The sequence below is a fragment of the Poecilia reticulata genome, linkage group LG23 (genome assembly GCF_000633615.1).
Source record: "Poecilia reticulata strain Guanapo linkage group LG23, Guppy_female_1.0+MT, whole genome shotgun sequence".
In the NCBI taxonomy this organism is placed as follows: domain Eukaryota; kingdom Metazoa; phylum Chordata; class Actinopteri; order Cyprinodontiformes; family Poeciliidae; genus Poecilia; species Poecilia reticulata.
The window spans coordinates 12,981,171-13,001,411 of NC_024353.1; the positions used below are offsets into that span (position 1 = coordinate 12,981,171).

Consider the following 20,241-nt stretch of genomic DNA (forward strand, 5'->3'; position numbering starts at 1 on the left):
AAAAAACGGTGGACCGCCGGTGGACCGCCTCGGCGCCCTGACCACCGGGCTTAGCAAGTTTTCTGGGGGAAACCCTGGAGTGTGTTAATGAAATCTATCAGATGAAAAGATTAACATTTTTAATTCGTTTTCAACTGAACAATTTCACTATCTTGTGATCCAAAGATAGTGATTTGTTGTCATATGTCAACAAATCACAATATGCAAGAATACTAGATTATTGAGAATTAGAAAAGAGAGGGTTCATTCTTCAGAGAGTGTCTATTTGCTATATAATTTACTTGTTATATACATAAAAGTAACGTTTTTCCAAAATAATACCCCCTTGTTCCATCTTTTTGTTTTGTTTTTGTAAATCGAAATGTAAAGAGAAGGAATTATGTATCTGATCACAGACTGAAATTGTGCTCTTGTAATCTTCTCAATACCTCAAAAACAAAGAATAAAAAATGAATTAAAAAAATAACATTTAAAAAAAAAAAGACCATTAATTGTGCTGTGCATTGTGTAAATATTCAGACAGCATCACATCTTAAACATATAGCTGATAAAAAATATGTGAAAGTTATGTTTTAATAAAATTTAAAAAGTATGTAGTAAAAACATTACCAGAGAGATGCATGATATTTCACCGCTGTAAGAACAGCTTACAATATTTTGGGTTTTTGACACAACTACATTTGTGGGGGGGAAACTAATGAGAGAGGAGCAATGATGCCTTTCTGACTGTCTATTGGGAGCAAATAACCTCAAGAGACAATTTAATGTAGGTTATGAAGTGGGGACACAACATTGAGTCACTCTTTAAGCTAAGGAGCTATAGCTATGTTAGGAAAAGAAAAGATAACTAGTTTAATACAAGTAGCTGTGACCCTGGCACAGGGTTTTTTCTCTGCACATCACCAGAGAAAAAAGTGATGTACAGTTTTTCTACATCTAATCAAAGCATTATTTGTGTGCAAACCTCTCTCCAGGTGACTTCTTACTGGCAGGACAATGCACACAGCTGCAGTCCTAATCTGTCGCTACAATGAGCAACATGACTGTGCACGACACACCTAACCTCCATGACCTTGACCGAACTTCGTCTGAGGCCATTTATCCAATCAGCTTCCAGGTATTCTTTTAGCTTGGCTAATGCAATAGAGTTGAAGGAGAAATTAAATCAAATCTCAAAATGTTTTATATTGCATGAATATTATTTAGTGAAACACTTCCATAAAACATTCCAAGGACCAATTTCTTTAAAACTTAACTTATTTTTAGCATTTTTGTCCAAAAATGCCAAAATGGGATGATTCTGGCCCACCGTTACGTTTGCTTCTGTCCTGGGTTCATGACATGCACTGTGCCATGGCCAGTCACTAAAGTTACTGTTTGGTTACTTGTTAGTGGAAATGGTAGAAGAGGCTTTTTTTGTTGTTTTAAATGAAGAAATGCCAGAAGACTTTATGGGAATAAATGATATACAACCATACCAGTATGAAACCGAACCTGAACTGGATGTCCAGAATTGAATGAAAACTCTTCAGATTGGGATTCTGATCATCAGCACCGGTATGGCTGACAAGTACAATTCATGGATTTAGTGCATTTATAGAAATGTTTATTCTGACAATTGTATACAGCCCAAATCTGTATGGCACAAAAATGCCATCACATATAAAGCACCTTGTTGTTTCATCTCATTGTCTGGCATCACAGAAAATACAGTATTATAAAATGCAATTCAGTATTATAAAATAGATTTTAACTTTACAAGAATATCTATATTTAATAATGTAAATATATTTTCAGTTCTCCTTTAAGCCTTTTCTCAGGGAACAATTTCCATATTAGCATGAGACTGCTCAGATAACACAGTCATAGAAAAATTGAATACTGTACTTTTTCACAACACAACATTTCTGTTATTTCTATTGGAAGGTTTCCTTGACAAGCTTTCTGGTTTTGGAGGTCGTGTTGGGCCTAAGCTCCAATCTCACGGTGCTGGTCCTCTACTGCATGAAACAGAACCTCATCAGCTCCGTTTCCAATATCATCACCATGAACCTGCATATGGTGGATGTGTTGGTGAGTTCTCGCTTCCATTAGTTCATACCTTTTATTTTTTGCATTAACCTCAACGGTTGAAGATTAAAATTTCAGCTGCTACCCTATTCCCCTTCACAACAAAATCATTATCACTTCCTTCTATATTACATTGTCAAATCATCTCTCCATCTCAACAGCTATGTTAAATAAACTTTTGGATTTAGTTAACTTCAGTGCAAAATTAAATTTCCTTCAAATCCTACTGTAGAGATATACCAAAATGTATTTACTACCCACTTAATTAGGGTTGCTTGTCCACATAGGTTAAAGACAACTTGTTCAAGTAATCACATAACACTTATATAGTGTATTTCTGGACACTCAAATATGCTTTACAATGAAATCAGTCATTCTCATTCACACAGCATCATTCACACACTAATGCTAGTAAGTTACAAGATTGTAGGCAAAGTTATGATGACCACTACCAGCAGGCAAGGTAGTTGAAGTGTCTTGCACAACACAACAAAGACAGAGACAGACAAAGCATGGACTCGAACCAGCAACCCACCATTGCCTCTACAAAGTACAAAGTAAGTCAAAAACGGCATCTGAAGTAATAGTCCAGATGCCAAGATTGAGTCGCAATTTTTGATATTTCTATCATGGGGGTGCTCGCTATGGTTCAGGTCACATTAACAGTAACGGAAGATTAAATATATAAATAAATAAAGGGGCACCTTATTACATTTAGAACAATAGGTGCCTACTGAGCCAACTGAGTTTTGCTTAAAAAAAATTTTTTTTAAACATTTAAATCACATTCGTCTCATGAAGTGCATTTTTTTTTGCAAAACAAACTTATTTTGCATGTCAGAAATCTTGTCTTGCTATTCTAAGTTTTTGTTGGAGTCAAAGTTTTGCTTGTGATTCTCATATGACGTCTTGAGCAGGACCTAAAATCACAACCAAAGATTTCTGATGTGTGCAAATAAAAATTATTATGGAGATGATCGGTTTTGGACGGGCGATGTGCCCTTATTGCATAAGCGATACTGAAGAATGACTGATATCATGAAAGATACAGGGAAGAAGCTTTTTATTTTATCTTGCTTTGCTAGCAAAGTCGTTAGCTAGCAGCTAGCTAATAGCACCCCCACAACAGCCTAATGTCTGTATGATAGAAATACTGAGTCGATAGATAAGAACAGTTTCTCCTCACCTGGCTGTCTCCTCCCGCTCASYAGTTCTTCAGAGAAAGGCAGACGCAGAGGCCTGTCAGTGTCTGTTGTATTTCATTACCTCTCTGCTTAAACCGCGACTCCGAGCTGAAGCAGAAACGATACAACGTTTTCTGTCATCTGACAAGTAGCAAGTCTACTCCACTTTATTCACCAAAAACGTTTTTTTATTCACCAAAATCTGTTCAGTAATCTGGAACGTTCGCAACATTTAGCTCCAGTTAGCCGCCTTATCTCACTGCGCGAGAGGCAACTGCGTCATGCGTCACGGGCAAAAGGTCAAAGGTAACCGGAGGGATAATTATGTTGTACAAAAAATAATAAAAATAATTTTAGTACATGTTATGTGTCAGAAGAGGGCTTAGAAAATAATAATACAAAAAAAATTAAATAAAATAAAAATAAAAATTGACCAAAAGGGCACTTTGGGGCAAGGAGCAAAAAGGGCAGGTGCTCAAGCACCCCCAGCACCCCCTAGAATCTAGTTTATCCAATCTTTACTGCTCTTGTATAGTTAGCTGAGCACCTGCAAAATACAATGATTAGCAAATTCCAAAGCCCCTCTTATTGGGGGCTTATTGGGGCTCAGTTTTGGCTCAGGATGTCAGATTTCATCACGTAATTAGTGGGTTGCTCGTTCAAACCTTTGGCAAGACACCTCACCTGCAGGTGCTGGTCAGCCACCTCTTTTCTGTCAGTCTGCCCCTGTGGATACAATGTAACCTACCACTATCAGCATGTGAATGTGTATGAATTGATGCATGACTGATGGTAGTGTAAGGCACTTTAAAAGTCCTAGGACTTGATAAAGTCCTATACAATTGCAGGCCATTTACTTTTTGTTGTTTCTGGTTAATCTCCGGTTTTTAACAAACCGGAGATTAAAAAACTGTTATATTCAGAATGTAACATGAATTCCTTTCCTATTCCAGGTGTGTGTAAGCTGCATTCCGCTGACAACTGTGGTCATCCTACTTCCTTTGGAAACAGACACGGCCTTGATCAGCTGCTTCCATGAGGCCTGTGTGTCTTTTGCAAGTGTGGCTACTGCTGCAAATGTCCTGGCCATCACTGTGGACCGTTATGATATCTCAGTTCGACCAGCAAACCGTGTGCTAACAATGGGTCGAGCTGTGGCTCTGCTGGGATCCATCTGGGCTCTATCCTTTTTCAGTTTTTTGGTTCCATTCATGGAAGTGGGATTCTTCATCAGATCTGGTACAAATCTTGTAAACCAGACTGCAATAGTTAAAGTCTCTCAGATGAATGAATATTACTCAGAGCTAGGCTTATATTACCACCTGCTAGCACAGATCCCCATATTCTTTTTCACAGCTGTGGTCATGCTGGTAACTTACTACAAGATCCTTCAGGCACTTAACATTCGCATTGGAACACGCTTTCAACACAACTTACCCAAGAAAAAGCAAAAGAGCAAAAACAACATATCTTTGAGCACTGCCACACAAGCAGAGTCTACAGAAGCTTCACAGAGCAGCACCGCAGGCAAGGGTAGTGGAAATGCACCTTTAGGCATGCGGACATCCGTATCTGTCATAATTGCATTAAGAAGAGCGGTGAAGCGCCATCGAGAGAGAAGGGAAAGACAGAAACGAGTTTTTAAGATGTCTCTTCTGATCATCTCTACATTCCTTCTGTGCTGGACCCCAATAACTGTCCTTAACACAATCATACTCAGTAATGGTCCCAGTGACCTGACTGTACGCCTTCGGCTTGGTTTTCTGGTAATGGCATACGGAACCACCATCTTTCATCCTCTCCTATATGCCTTCACTCGGCAAAAGTTCCAGAAAGTTCTCAAAAGTAAGATGAAAAAAAGGGTGGTGTCTGTAGTGGAAGCAGAACCAACACCAAACAATGTGGTCATCCATAACTCCTGGATTGACCCCAGGAGAAATAAAAAGGTCACGTTCAAGGAGACTGAGGCCAGACAAAAGTGTCTTTGCTCAGAGGAAGCAGAGTGACAGACTGAACTCATGTAAATATGTCAAGAAAGCACACAGAAAAGTGAATGAACTAAAACATATGGATGAGGAGCAGAAAACAGAAAATAGTGGAAAAAAGAGTGGAAGGCAAAAATCTGCTGAAAATTTTAGATGAAGCTGAAAATCAGGTTGACATGCTGTATGAAGGATGAAAGCTAAAATGATGGTATCATCATTGTTATGGAATTGTTATGACATGAACAAAGTTTCATCTTTATAAAATGAAACTTGAGATAACACTTGTTAAAGGTTTTCTCTGAGAAAAAGACATGGGTTATACTAACGTAATGTTATTTATTATAGACTCCCAGAGACTGAAATAAAGGAAGCTATTGTTGCAAAATTGTATCAATCAGTAGCTCCCGTTGTTCAATGTAATACAGGGTGAAACAAAGAGTCACAGAACACTTGGTTTGTCACCATTTGTAATAAATACCCAATGGCACAGTACTTGTCAGGATCGCGTTGTCTACAATTTCCTCCTAAGTGACTCAAAGTGACAATGCATCAGACAAATAAGCATTAAAACTTTCTGTACAACATTACATTGTTCTTATCTTTTTATTTTGTTTAATTATTTAAACATTGGGAAGCTGAGCCAAGAAGATCAAGAATACAAGAACACCCCATAATATGAAAGCATTGTGAAACTGACAGACAGTAATTGATAGTTTTTCAAGATGCAGGAAGTTTGGATACTTGTTACAGCTACTAGAGACTCTCCTAGGACCTCTGGCAGATGCACACTGTTTATTTAAGGTCTCTTAAGGAATGGGCCAGTTACCAGTAACAAGGTATAGAGCGGTTTTAAATGAGACACATGGAAAATGCACTTTTTTAACTCAAATACATTTTGTGTACTTGGACCCTCAGAAAAAGTCTGAAAATTTAGTCTCTCCCAATGCTGCATAGATATCTTTATATTAAGCTTGGATAATATTTTTCAGACATTCAGTTTCCTCTATATTCCACTATGTTTATTATTTTTTTGTTTGTTTTTTGTTTTTAATCCATAATGTCAGTATTTGCTGCACGAGTTCTAAACAAAATAATAGACTAATGAGACCAAAGAGGACCAGAAGTCCACTTTGATTATTGAAGTTATCTAGGCTTCCTCAGCAGAATCTCAGCAGAACCACAGGCTGATTTCCTTCATACCATGCTGTAAGAATGCAGTAAGTCAAGGAAAAGAAGTTCAGACCAAAACAGAGTGCATACTATATAGAACACAAACATGCTGCTCAGTAGAATAACATTTCTATATTAGAACTTCTCTGTTCTGTATCTACCAAATTACATCCAATGCAACTTCATTTCTGTATCCAATATGACATTTATTTGCAGACGGCAGGAAACACTGGAACTTGTGAACTGACTTTTTTGCTTCTAATAAGTAAGAGTAGTGTGTTAAATAGATAACCAACAGCACTGACCTGGAAAGCATAAATGGCAAAAGACCTACATTTGCATAGCCCTTTTTGGTAACACTTTATTTGAAGGGGTGTGCATAAGACTGACATAACGCCTGTCATGAACATAAAGAAGTCTTTATGAATGTTTATGACTGTTGTCATGAAGTGTCATTTGGTAAATAATAACACTTTTAATGCAAAGTTGCTCTAAAAGTTGCATTGAAAGTCCATTAAAAATGCCAACGTTGCATTAAATTGTCATTATTTACAAAATCATCATGCATAGTTGGCAGTTTGCATGCTGGATGCAAAGTGCCAGGATGCTGGACCACCAAAGACACAATAGCCACTGTTGCCATCATCGTCCAATTTCTGCAATAAAATTGGATCTAGAGTTGGTGTCCTGCTTTATCATTAACACTTTTCCTCTACTGACTCTGAAGGTTGCACAGTAACATGCACCACATGTAGTTAATCAGTGTTAAAGACCAAGAATGTTTTAAATATTGCTTAGAGCCTTGAAAGATCTTTCTAACAATTTTAAAGAGGGCATTACAGAGCTTTAGGTAAGAATCATCTCTGATCTGGGTATGTGCACGAGTAGAACATTAAACCATGAAATAAAGTCAGGATAATAAGTATTTGAACACCCTTCGACTTTGCAAGTTCTCCCACTTAGAAATCATGGAGGGGTTTGAAATTTTCATCTTAGGTGGCATGTACACTGTGAGACACAATCAAAAACAAAAAATCCGTAAATCACAATGTATGATTCTTTAAAATAATTTATTTGTGTATTACTGCTGTAATAGGCATCTGAACACCTGCCAATCAGCAAAAATTCTGACCCTCAATGACCTGTTAGCCCACCTCTAAAAAGTCTACCTCTAGTCCACTTCTTATTTTAAATGAAAAACACGTTAGCTGGATATAGAATCCTGTCCACCCCACACAAGCAATAAGATTCCAACTACTAAAATGGCTAAGACCAAAGAGCTGTCCAAAGACACCAGAGACAAAATTGTAGAGCTCCACAAGGATGGAAAAGGTTACGGGGCAATTGGCAAGCAGCCTGGTGAAAACAGATCAACTGTTGGCGCAATTATTAGAAAATGGAAAAAACTAAACATGACTGTCAATCTCCCTCGCAAGATCTCACCTCATGGCGTATCATTGATCCTAAGAAAGGTGAGGTATCAGCTCAGAACTACCGTATTTTCCGCACTATAAGGCGCACTGGATTATAAGGCGCACCTTCAATGAATGGCCTATTTTAAAACTTTTTTCATATATAAGGTGCACCCCATTATAAGGCGCATAGAATAGACGCTACAGTAGAGGCTGGAGTTACGTTATGCATCCACTAGATGGGGCTGCACTAAAGTGAATGTCAACAAAACAATCCGACTCCAGTCGGCGAGGAGAGCCTACCGCGACTGGGCCGGGGCGTGGCCTTTCTCCGATTGCGCACAGCACGTTCGTGGAGAACGTGGTGCTAAATGACCTGCAGACGACCTGATTCTAGACGGTCGGTAGGTAGATAGGTCAGTCAAACTTATTAATAGATTACAAACCAGAGTTCTGACAACGATCCCAGCATGCACCACGCACGTTCTTCTTCTACGGGCGAAAATGAAGTCGGCGGCTGCTTACCGTAGTTGCTAGACCTGTTGTGGCTCAATATTGGTCCATATATAAGGCGCWCCGGATTATAAGGCGCACTGTCGGCTTTTGAGGAAATTGAAGGTTTTTAGATGCGCCTTATACGGTATACGGGAGGAGCTGGTCAATCACCTGAAGAGAGCTGGCATCACTGTTTCCAAGGTTACTGTGGGTAATAAACTAAAACGTCATGGTTTAAAAATCATGCATGGCACAGAAGGTTCCCCTGATTAAATCAGCACACGTATAGGCCCATCTTAAGTTTGACCATGACCATTTGGATGATCTAGAGGAGTCAGTGGTCAGAAGGCTATGTGGTCAAATGAGGCCAAAATAGAACTTTTTGGTCTTAATTCTAAACATCCTCTATGTTTAGAGAATAAGTACCATTCCAAAAACACTATTTATACTGTGAAGCATGGGGGTGAAAACATCATGCTTTGGGGTGTTTTTCTGCATATGGGACAGGCCAACTGTACTGTATTAAGGAGAGGATGACCGGGGCATGTACTGCAAGATTTTGGGGAACAAACTCCTCAGTTAGAGCATTGAAGATGGGTGGTGGCTGGGTCTTCCAGCATGACAATGATCTGAAGCACACAGCCAGGATAACCAAGGAGTGGCTCCATAGCAAAGTTCTGGAGCAGCCTAGCCAGTCTCCAGACCTAAACCCAATAGAAAATCTTTGGAGGAGCTCAAACTCCATGTTTCTCAGTGACTTTCCAGAAACCTGGCTGATCTAGAGAAGATCTGTGTAGAGTAATGGGCCAAAATTCCTGCTGCAGTGTGTGTAAACAGTGCAGTGAAAAACTACAGGAAACGATTGACCTTTGTAATCGCAAACAAAGGCTACAGTACCAAATAATAACATTGATTTTCACAGGTGTTTGAATACTTATTTGGACCCGTAACACACAAATAAATTATTTTAAAAAATCATACACCATGATTTCTGGATATTTTTTTTTAGATTATGTCTCTCACAGTGTACAAGCACCTAAGATAAAAATTTCAAACCCCTCCATGATTTCTAAGTGGGAGAACTTGCAAAGTCGCAGGGTGTTCAAATACTTATTTGCTCTATAGCAGTGGTCCCCAACCCCCAGTCCGTGGACCGGTACCGGTCTGTGGACCAATTGGTACCGGGCCGCGCAAGAAATAGTGAAATATTTCCGTTTTATGTATTATTTGAGTCTGGAGGATCTTTTATTTTGAAAATCCTTTAACCGGATTCTCTCGGTTATTTGCTCGCCAACACTGAGGCCACAAGCAGCAAAATGAGTAAGAAACAGATCAGGTGTCTTTGGAAAGTTTCTTTGCGAAGGGGAAAAGGCCCAGAGAAGAAACAGGAGAATGGATTTATCCCGGACCGGTAGGTGAGTCCCACATTACAAGCCGCTCTGCGTAACATGCGGCGACCGGCTGCTAATGAGGCAATGAAACTTAAAGCTGCTTCGCCACATAGAGACCAAGCAGGCTGTGGATAAAAGCAACACTTCGGGTGTCATTGTCTCCCTTCACTCCCAGATTGGACCGTCTCGTTGCAGAGAAACAAGCTCAGGGCTCCGTTAGTCATTATCGTGAGTTAAAGTTTTCATGAAAGTAAAATGTTCGTTTTTGTGGCGCATCTGTATCTTATTTTGAAGGGATATGTAAACGTTACCATAGCGACCAGAGTCAGAGCGTTTGAGTTGCGGTCAAGAGGAGAGGAGTAGAGCTTGTGAGTCTTAAGTCTAGTTTATACGGAAAGATTTAAGAATTGTCGGCCGATTCTCCAAACCTCTGTGACCACAGAGCTGATAAAAGAACAACAGGTTTGATCGGTTCGTGTTCAGCCACAAGGCAGGAGCAACAAGAACCGATTCCAGTCACGAACATCACAAACAGACGATAATCCAGTAAAACCCCCAACATAGCGGGAATTTAGAATAACCAAACACGGATGACGATGTAGAAGCAATAGTGATAGTTTGTGGAGTCATTTTAAGAGATAAAAGATGTAACGAAAAGAAAAGGCGGTGGATGAAAGACGACGGGAGCAGCCGCTCTATTTGCTGCACTATTGATTTGGAGGTGAATGTTTTTTTTTCATAGTTAACATTTTTAACTGAATAAACATTATAATGAACTTTAGATTTAATAATAAACATTTCCACATATCTCCGATATCCACCGGACTCATTTGCTCGATATGTCAGCTGTTTGGGATTCCCCTCTGTTCTGACGTCACCGCGCTTTCTGATTGGCTACCTGTCACATTCAGCAGGTCGTATTCTCGTTCCCAGACATGGAAAAACCTCACAGGATGCAATAAAAACTCCAAGACAACCCAAATTGGGTATATTCAGGATTTAGCAGGAACACCAACACCCCCCCCCCCCGGGCCGCAGCAAAATTTTTCAAGTCTTGACCAGTCCGCGGTAATAAAAAGGTTGGGGACCACTGCTCTAGAGCACAACCTCACACATACTGTCATGCACACAGTTTTCTAATGATTACAAGAGGCTGATTGAATATAAACAGATATTTTAAAGTGTGGCTAAACAGAGTTTATGAAATATTCTAATGATATCCATGAACAAATGAAGATAAAACTGCACAAATGTTTGCAACAAAAACTTCAGATGAAACATACCACAAGCACAAGTAAAAGAATGCATTAGATCAGAGCATGGTGCACTGGTCACAAGTTAAGATGGCGGACCTGCTTAGGCTGTGAAAGAACTCCTGCTGTAAACAGGGTCCCAGCAGCAACCTACCATAAGCTGCTTCAAGGTGCAACATCCTGGGCAGGCAGCCAGCTCGTTGAAAACCAAATGGTGACTGGTTAAGGGAGTGCATGATAAAGCATGACACCTACTCTAGATAGGATTTTATTACAGGATACAAACCAGACCTCTATCATCACAAGGTTCTGCAACAGCTGACCTGAGAGAAGGCTGCAAGTTCTTCAAAAGGCTCACACCAGCTACTATGCTTTGCCCAGCTTATTGGCCAAAATCCACAACAATGAATGTGTGAACATTATGTAAAAAAAAAATTTTGTTACAAAAGTTACATACTGGGGGCTGCACAGTGGCGCAGTTGGTAGAGCTGTTGCCTTGCAGCAAGAAGGTTCTGGGTTCGATTTCCGGCCCCGGTCTTTCTGCATTGAGTTTGCATGTTTTCCTGGTTTTCTCCGGAAACTCCAGTTTCCTCCCACAGTCCAAAAACATGACTGTCAGGTTAATTGGCCTCTCCAAATTGCCCCTAGGTGTGAGTGTGTGTGTGCATGGTTGTGTGTCTCTGTGTTGCCCTGCGACAGACTGGCGACCTGTCCAGGGTGACCCCGCCTCTCGCCCGGAACATTAGCTGGCGATGGGCACCAGCAACCCTCCCGACCCCACTGAAGGACAAGGGTGTAAGAAAATGGATGGAAGTTACATACTGCACATTAAAAACCTAAAGGATTTTCTGTAGATTTGAAAATCACACACTGCTGCCTGACATAAATGAAGTGTAAAAACTAATAAAGAAAAGGCCTTACCCAGTTCATTGATGCTCTGAGCAGCCTTGGTGATCTCCCTGCTGCCACCCTGCAGCTGGCCCTGCAGCCTCTTGCTCAGGTACAAGATGCGTATGATCCTCCGCAGCAGGTCACAGGCCACCTGGAGCAGAGAAAGACATGCTGAGAGCTGGAGTCAACAGATATAATTACCTATGTAAATAGGGACCCAGGACATTTATATAAATACTGCAAACATGTTTGCACATTTTGGTCTGTTTAACATTTATCAATAAGAAGGAAATGTATATATACAATGACAAATTTTAAAAATGATGCATGGTTTCTTTACAAATAACTTCAGTGTGGTGTGCATTTGTATTCAGCCCCTGCTGTTTCATTTGCATGTCTTCAGTTCAATTCAAAAATACTTTATATGCCAAAGAAAATTTTATTTTTGCTATAACATTTCTATGGCTGAAACGAATAATCAGATTAATCGTGATAGATCATGAACTGGTCATTAAAATAATCGTCAACTAATTTAGTAATCAATCGTTAACTGAAATATGAAGAACTAAGAAAAAAGCCGTTACTAAGAGCAGTAATTAAGCCAAAACTATCAAATATTGTTCGAACTTTCTCTGTCTCTCACTACTATTTGGTCCTTCTCTGCTTCCATGAAGCCTCCTTTCCATCTGCTCTTGGTCATAGTTCAGGTATCATGTTGTGACAACTGTCCATAAATTGTCCATGATAAAACAGTAAGAACAAAATCCTTTCAACTGCACAGAATCCAGAAGCAAAGGGAATAATTGTCGAAACATGATGTGTGAACCAGAAAAATTATAAACAGAAGTCTACAAAGAATAAATCAAAACTACAAAAATGTGCATTTCCTGTGAAAATGTAGTGTGAGTGCTGTAAGCTGAATTTTTTTGTCAAAATTGCAGAAGCATTTCAAGTCAACTATAGAAGTCTTACAGAAATGCAAGAAATAGACATAAGCAGAAGAAGAAAATAAAAGTCTGCAAAACATGCAGAGAAAAAGAAGAGGAGTGAAAATATTCACTTAATGCAAAAATCCCACCAAAAGACTATTAGGAACCGGTGCAGAACACTGCTTACAAAGTTAAACTGAAATGTTACAGCAGCTTGTAAGGTAAAATTAGCTAAAAAGCTAAATCCAGCTGACATACTAATACTACCAGTAAAATACCCCATAAAATGTGAAAAACCCCACATAAAAGCTAAAATTTGTTTAAAAGGTAAAGTTAGCTAAAATACCAAAGACCCGGTCCCCTTTAGTTTTTAACCTTGTATGTGGAACAACCAACAGATTCAGAGTTTGCCAACTTATCGTGGTGGAGGGGTTTGAGTGTGCCAGGGATCCTAGGAGCTATACTGTCAGAGGACAGTATAGCTCTGCTTCGTGCCCCTGGTAGGGCCACGTGAGGCAGGAACCACACATAAGGGGTCTTCGGACTGCAAAGAAGAAGACCTTTTTGTAAACTGTGTTTCCTTGCGCAGACTCGGGTCACTGGGACCCCACCCTGGAGCCAGGTCTGGAGGTGGGGCATGCTGGTGAGCGCCTGGTGGCCTTGCTTTTACCCATGGGCCCAGCCAGATTCAGCCCGAAGAGACAAAGTGGGTCCCTTTTCCCATGGGCTCACCACCTGCGGAAGGGGCCAAAGGTGTCGGGTGCAATGTGGAATGGGTGGTGGCTGAAGTCGGGGACCATGGCGATCTGATCCTCAGTTGCAGAAGTTGGCTCTTGGGATGTGGAATGTCACCTCTCTGGTGGGGAAGGGTTGGACATACTTCCACTCTGGAGTTGGTCATGGTGAGAGGCGCCGGGCAGGAGTGGGCATTGTTGCCCCCCATGTTGGTGCCTGTACGTTGGGGTTTACCCCACTGAACGAGAGGGTTCAGTGGTTCCTTTCGCCTATGAGTGGGGGAACGGGTTCTGACTGTTGTTGGTGCTTATGCGCCAAACAGTTCAGATTACCCACCCTTTTTGGAGTCCAAAAAGGCAGTACTGGGAGTTGCCCCTACTGGGGACTCGCTTGTTCTGCTGGGGGGCTTCAACGCTCACGTGGGCAATGACAGAGAGACTCCCATCCTTTCCACCTTTTACAGAGGAACCATTGAGAGCCTGCTGACCAGCAGTATCCCCAACTGGTCTGGAAGCTGCAAGGCCTCAGACTGAAAGTCTCTGCAAAGAGTGGTGAAGACAGCCGAAAGGATCATTGGGACTCCACTCCCAACCCCCATCCAGAAGATTGCACACTGCTTAGCCAGAGCAAACCAGATCCTCTCCAATTCCACCCATCCTCTCCATGGTCTGTTCATCCGGTTGGCGAAACGACAATAAAATAAGTCTAAGTTTAGGTTCCCGTCCAGGTGTTTCAGTTTCCTTTCACAGTCCAAAATTATGACAGTTGAGTTAAGTAGCTCTAAGTAGATCATAGCTATGAGTGTGCGTGCATTGCTACCTGCCCCGTGTCTCTGTGTTGCCCTTACCCAGTGACAACTAGAGATAAGTATCAGAAACCTCACAACCCAGCAAGGACATAGACAATTGATAAATGGATGTATGTATGGACTGACGTATAGTAAGGACAAAGCAGAGAAAGTGGAAGACAAAGATTTATTGTTATCAAAGGGAAAGCTGAAAATCAAAATCCTGACAGGATTCCTCACTAATACATAGAAATCCTCATTCTATTCAAACTTAAGGCTCGAGTCTGAGACGCTGAAAATGATTACTCAGACATAACGCCAGGGCCCCAGAGAGTGCCCTCAGAATCACACTGACCTTTTTAGAGCCACTGTTTTATCAATATTTAATCATGATTCCTTCTTGACTGCACAAGAAGTAAACAGTACCTCAATGTTCTGACCAAGCAGCACTGAACAGCTTGATGCTTGGCAAAACCCTCATCTTGCCCATAATACATAAAGCAAAGCAAAAAAAAAAGATTTTCTGATAGAAAAACAAAATTTCACACTTGCCCTTCTTCACCATACGTCCTTCACTGTCCATACATTTATATTCCTACACAGTAATACAAGCAGATTATTGTACAAAAAAGGATTATTCATAAAATCAAGAAAATCATGGACAACCCTGAGCATCCTCTTCATGAGACTGTCATGAAAGACAGGGTATTCAGACAGAGGCTTCTACACGTTCATTGTACCAGCCTGTATAGGCTGGTACAGAAGATCCTTCCTGCCCACAACCATCAGCATCTACTCTCGTCTCATCAGTTTCCAAAATCCCATGCAAAAAAAACCTTGTAAACGTGCACACTCTGTGGACACCGCCACATAGCACACTGAGTAAAAAAGTCGTGGAGTCCAAATTACCCTGTTTCTTAAGCCAAAGGAAGGGCTAAACATGCCAAATTTTGTTTTGATGGCAGCAGCTTGCTCTCCTGCAAGAACCAGCAGGAGTAACTGTTATTTTTGTTATTAAAAGAAAGCATGCATCAATTGTAGTTTTCTGGATGTTCACTGATATTTAAAAAGTGTAAATACGTGTGACGAATTTGTGTGATGTCATATTGTACACGTTCAGTGTTGTGTTTAGAAAATATTCAAGATGGCGTTGTGGCAAAAATGTTTCAAAATATGGTTATATTTCACAATAAAATGTGATACTAGGGCCAGTTGCAACATGTATGAAACAATAAACAATAAAATACCTCCATCAGTCTCAAACAGTTGACCACAAAGCAACCGGTTTGTGCGGATGTAAAGTTTGATATGTTGCATACTGCTTAGCGACAGCAGTGACTCTCGAGTCTTACTCGAGAGTCACTGCTGTGCTTGAAGGGAAACCTGCTGCAGTGAATGTCCTGAGTAACTAAACTCCACTGCGTCCTGGTTATTGTAGTAATGTTAGCAGCAAAGTGTATAAATAATCTCCATCAACAATTACAGTCATAGTCAAAGAATTAGAATCTGGTTTCAAATGAGGCTCGTTTGTTTGGCTAAAAGCATCTTTTGAAATTATGTCTGACATAAAGGCAAGTAGGAGTAAAATTTCACAGGTGAAAATGAATAACATCTGAAAAGATTTCCATTTCCTCTTAAATGAAATAACATCTGAGAGACTTAAGGTGTGTTTTCCACAGTCGGATGCACCTTAAGTCTTGAAAGATCCTCCCTGAAAAGGCAAACATGCAGTTTTGTCTGCACAAAAATTGTTGATGTGCATTTCATGTTAAAATGCTCATTTGAGAAAGGGATTTTTTAAGCCAGTTTTAATTTTGTTTGAATTGAATACAAGATGATGCGCAGTTTGTATTAAAGAGTTTATGTCCCAAAGCAATGAAAATTAGAAGAAATCAAATCAATAAGTGAGATTGATAATTGAATTGATATCAATAAGTTATCAATTCCCATCCCTCCTTGTGGAAGTAGAAAAGATGGGAGGATAAGATCGGTTTCACATGTAAGATCAATCACTGATCAACCAACATTAAAGAAATCGGGGCCAATCAATCTGCACTACCCACTCTCTGTCCAACCCCAGCACTATTTGTTCTTTATGTCTTCATCCACATCTTAACTGTCTTCCCCTGGCTTAATACTTATGCTCAGTGCCCATTCCCAGTGTCTGAACCAGGGACAACAGAACGACTGCTGTATTTGAATCAACAGTCTTTTGTTATGTAGCAATTGATTTTATGCCGCCCTGCAGTCATTTAGTAGATTACAACTTCAGGATTGCATGTAAACCTTATTATTCAAGTCTTGCACAAAATATAGTGATGGACCGAATCCATCCAAGTCCACATCTTAGCCTAATTGTTTTATAGTGTGACCCCAGGATGGCCAATAAAAGCATGTGTGGCAAATGCCAAGAAAGCTACTTGAACTGAGGAATGCCTATCTCCAGGACACAAAAGAGATGAAGGTTAGATCAATCAATTATATTTGATCAATGTGTTTTGTCTCTTGATTAAACTGACATAAACTCCAAAGGGAATTCAAGTTAATTTTGTAGACATAGTCACACCCTCTGATATGTTTATTTGATCCAAGGCATAGTAAGAACCTAATGACTTTTACTATGCTTTGGAACAGAAAAACAACTTTTTAGCAGCATTGTAAAACACAATCAGATTATCAGATTATGTTAAACTTACCTGCAGTCTGGCTAGCTGAGTGATTCTGCCCACAATCTTGTTATAGGGATCAACAATCTTTGTCCTCATTCTGGAAAGAAAAATGTTTTATAACTGACCATCATCCAGGTGTTTTCCACCTCAGGAACTTCTCCAGTATACAGAGAAGCTATCTAGTGTTTTCATAATTATGCATCAGGAAGGCTATAAAAGAAAATAAATATTAAAAAAACAAACACTTGAAGACAACAAAGTATACTTGGAACCCGAGATTCTAACTCAACTGAAAAACTTTTACTTTTTGAAGTAATGTTAAGATTTGGACTGGGCATCCAGGTATGTAGTGGAAAAGCTTTGTGGCACTTAGAACCCTGAAGTTAAAGACTACTCTAAGTAGTATGGCCGTAGAATATTTCCTACAGTAAGTGGAAACGGCTTCTTCATTTCTAAAGAACCTGTCAGCTACAGACTCCATCGCCTCATTGCATGTGAAAAAAAAATTAACACAAATATTGAAAGAACTCATTAACACAACAGACATTGTGATCTTCAATGATCACAAACTGTATCATGTATTGTTTTCATCAATAGTGTTCCAGCATCTGAAACTGTCAATAGCTGATTTTATCTAGATCCTGATGGTTTCTGGTTCAGCTGGTGTGTTCTTTCAAGTTCCTGGGATCATTCAACCTTGAGATTCAACTCCGCTCTAATTAATCAACAGCCAAATTCAATCTAAAACACACTGATCATTCAGTTGGTTATTTACCTCTCAACAGCGGCTTGCAGTGCACTAATCCTCGTCTGCATCATCTGAAGAACCCCTGAAAATAACAAAAGATTTGTCTTTCAGAATATTAGATTTAAAGAGCTTACTTATTAGAATGAACTACCTCCATCTGGTGGTAACAATCAAGGTTCACCGTTTTATAAAGATGTTTTTCAAATCTATTTTGTAGGCATATAATATAACTAAAGTGCTGCAATATTTTTAAATATTTTCTACATTCTCATTTTTACACACACAAACAATCTTGAATTGCTATGTCAACATTTGATTTCCTTTTGGGATCAGTATAGTATTTTTGAATTTGAATGTTAAATATCTAATATATTCAAATTTATGATTGCTCAGCACACCTCTAATCAGCAACGTTAACTAACCTCTATACTTCCTTAGTTATTTAGATATCATCTTCCGCTTATCTAGGATCGGTTTGTGGGAGCAGTAGTCTAAGCATGGAGACCCACCCTTCATCACACTTAGACTGGGGAGAGGGAACCCATTTCTCAATTACAGGAAGAAAAAGCAAAATGCAGAGTAAAAAAAAGTGGGTAAATACCTTCAAGAGACTCGATCCCTGTAGCCTGAGCCAACAAGTCTTCATGCCTTGCCACAACCTGGAATGAAAGGAAAATTTCACACACAATCCACAAATCTTGATTGAAATTTAGTGTTGATTTCCATAGAGTGATGAAATGTAAAGCTAAGGGGTAGCTAATACCCAAAGGGTATTTAGTTTGTTGTGATGGAGTTTGATTTTAGGGTGAAGCAATCAATGCTAATCAGGCTTATGTACACCACCTTAAAGTCATGCAATTTCTAAGCATGAATAATGTTTAGTCATTTTAGTATAAGAACTTATCTAAATGCTTATTAAATTCTGAGTTTGAAAAACACAACTTCATAAACTCAATCACATTGAAGCAGTCAGTGGCACATTATAGAAGAAGAGATGAGCAAAAATCACAATGATCAGTACTGGCCAAAACAGATTTCTGAATTTCTTTGAGCTGCTGAGTTTTATTTGAACTGATTCTGGCCTCTCCTTCTCGGTGCTACAACACACACAAACTGACTTGTGTAAACTTAAACAAATAAATAGCCATAAAAGAAAAGTACACAAGCTTCATGGGTAGAAGTGGAATTCTGACCCCAGCACTAAATTAAAGAATTACAAAAACATCCACATTTTCACATCCAAATACCTTTATGTGTTTTTTACTAAACTCATACACAAAGATTGTATCGTTTGCTGATATACTGATAATTATTGATCAATCGGTTGATTGATAACATATTTAGTTACTTCTCATATCTGATTTCACTCTAAGTAAAACAACTGACTGATCCTCCTTAAACAGTCAGTTGTTTAAGGAGGATCATAAAGCTTAAAGCTTCTCCAAGAGAAGCTTTATGCCAGATTTTTAACAGGGATTATAAAACCATTTTCACAGATGCAACTCAAAAGTACTATTGAGATATGAAACTGAAGTCAAATCTGAATTTGCCCACAGCAACAGACTGTATTGTGTTCCTACAGAAGAAGTCAGTCAACAGTATTTCATTATTTAAGATGAGGTCATTTAGAAAATGCATATCTTTTCTAAATGGTCGACAGATAATTAGTAAATAAGTTATACTTCTAGGCATCAAGACTATCAAACATAAAAATCAGGTGAGATTTAAGAATATGAATGTTATGTATGTAGAGAAAGCCATGACATATGTCATGCTTTAAAAGGTTAAGGATGCCGGTGTTACGTCAATCCGTGTTTCCCCATCAGATACGGTTCCCCCGGAGTCGTCTTGCCGCTCCGCCTGCTCGTGGTGAGCACTGAGAAAGCAGCGCGTAGGGAACTACGGACACCGTGAAAACTCAAACAACATGTTTCGGCAAAGTTGTCACTTTCTTCATTTCTTCACGTTTTTGCGGGAAACAAATAGTAATAATACTAATAACAATAATAAAAAATAATAGTAATTTATAGTAATAGTAATAATAGTAATGATAAATACATATATGTCACATATATTATAATTATTATAAATGTATATATATATATATATATATTATGTATATATATAAACAGGGCAATGCATTTTAATGTTCAATATTACCCATCAGATACCGTTCCCCCTCTGTAAAACAAGAGGAACGGTATTTCATGCGTAATATCGAGCATTAAAATACATTGCCCTGTTTTTATTTCATAAATATATATATATGTATATATAACTAAACATATATATATATATATATATATATATACATTTATAACAATTATAATATCTATGTGACATTTATGTATTTATCATCACTATTATTTATTATTATTATTATTATTACTAGTATTATTATTGTTGTTATTGTTATTATAGTTATTATAATTAGTTTCCCGCTAAAACGTGAAGAAAGTGACAACTTTGCCGAAACATGTTGTTTGAGCTTTCACGGTGGCCGTAGTTTCCTATGCGCGTGC

At 39.1% G+C, this 20,241-nt stretch overlaps 2 protein-coding genes across 6 annotated transcripts in view; one reads left to right on the forward strand and one right to left on the reverse strand.

Annotated features, from left to right (window-relative positions):
• The window catches only part of cog5 (component of oligomeric golgi complex 5), a 91,406-nt gene that overhangs the window by 67,783 nt on the left and 3,382 nt on the right, over nt 1-20,241 (reverse strand). For all 5 annotated transcript variants that reach the window (XM_008401223.1, XM_008401222.1, XM_008401221.1 and 2 more), the window contains exons 3-6: nt 18,321-18,378; nt 17,747-17,801; nt 16,999-17,068; nt 11,882-12,002 (exon numbers count right to left, since the gene is read on the reverse strand). In XM_008401223.1, the coding sequence (XP_008399445.1) occupies nt 11,882-12,002; nt 16,999-17,068; nt 17,747-17,801; nt 18,321-18,378 (304 nt within the window). The remainder of the gene's footprint in view (nt 1-11,881; nt 12,003-16,998; nt 17,069-17,746; nt 17,802-18,320; nt 18,379-20,241) is intronic.
• LOC103459569 (probable G-protein coupled receptor 22) lies at nt 997-5,826 on the forward strand. The gene is given in 4 exon segments (XM_017302853.1): nt 997-1,016; nt 1,018-1,117; nt 1,927-2,073; nt 4,208-5,826. Coding segments are annotated over 4 exon segments (1,320 nt in total). The 3' UTR covers nt 5,261-5,826.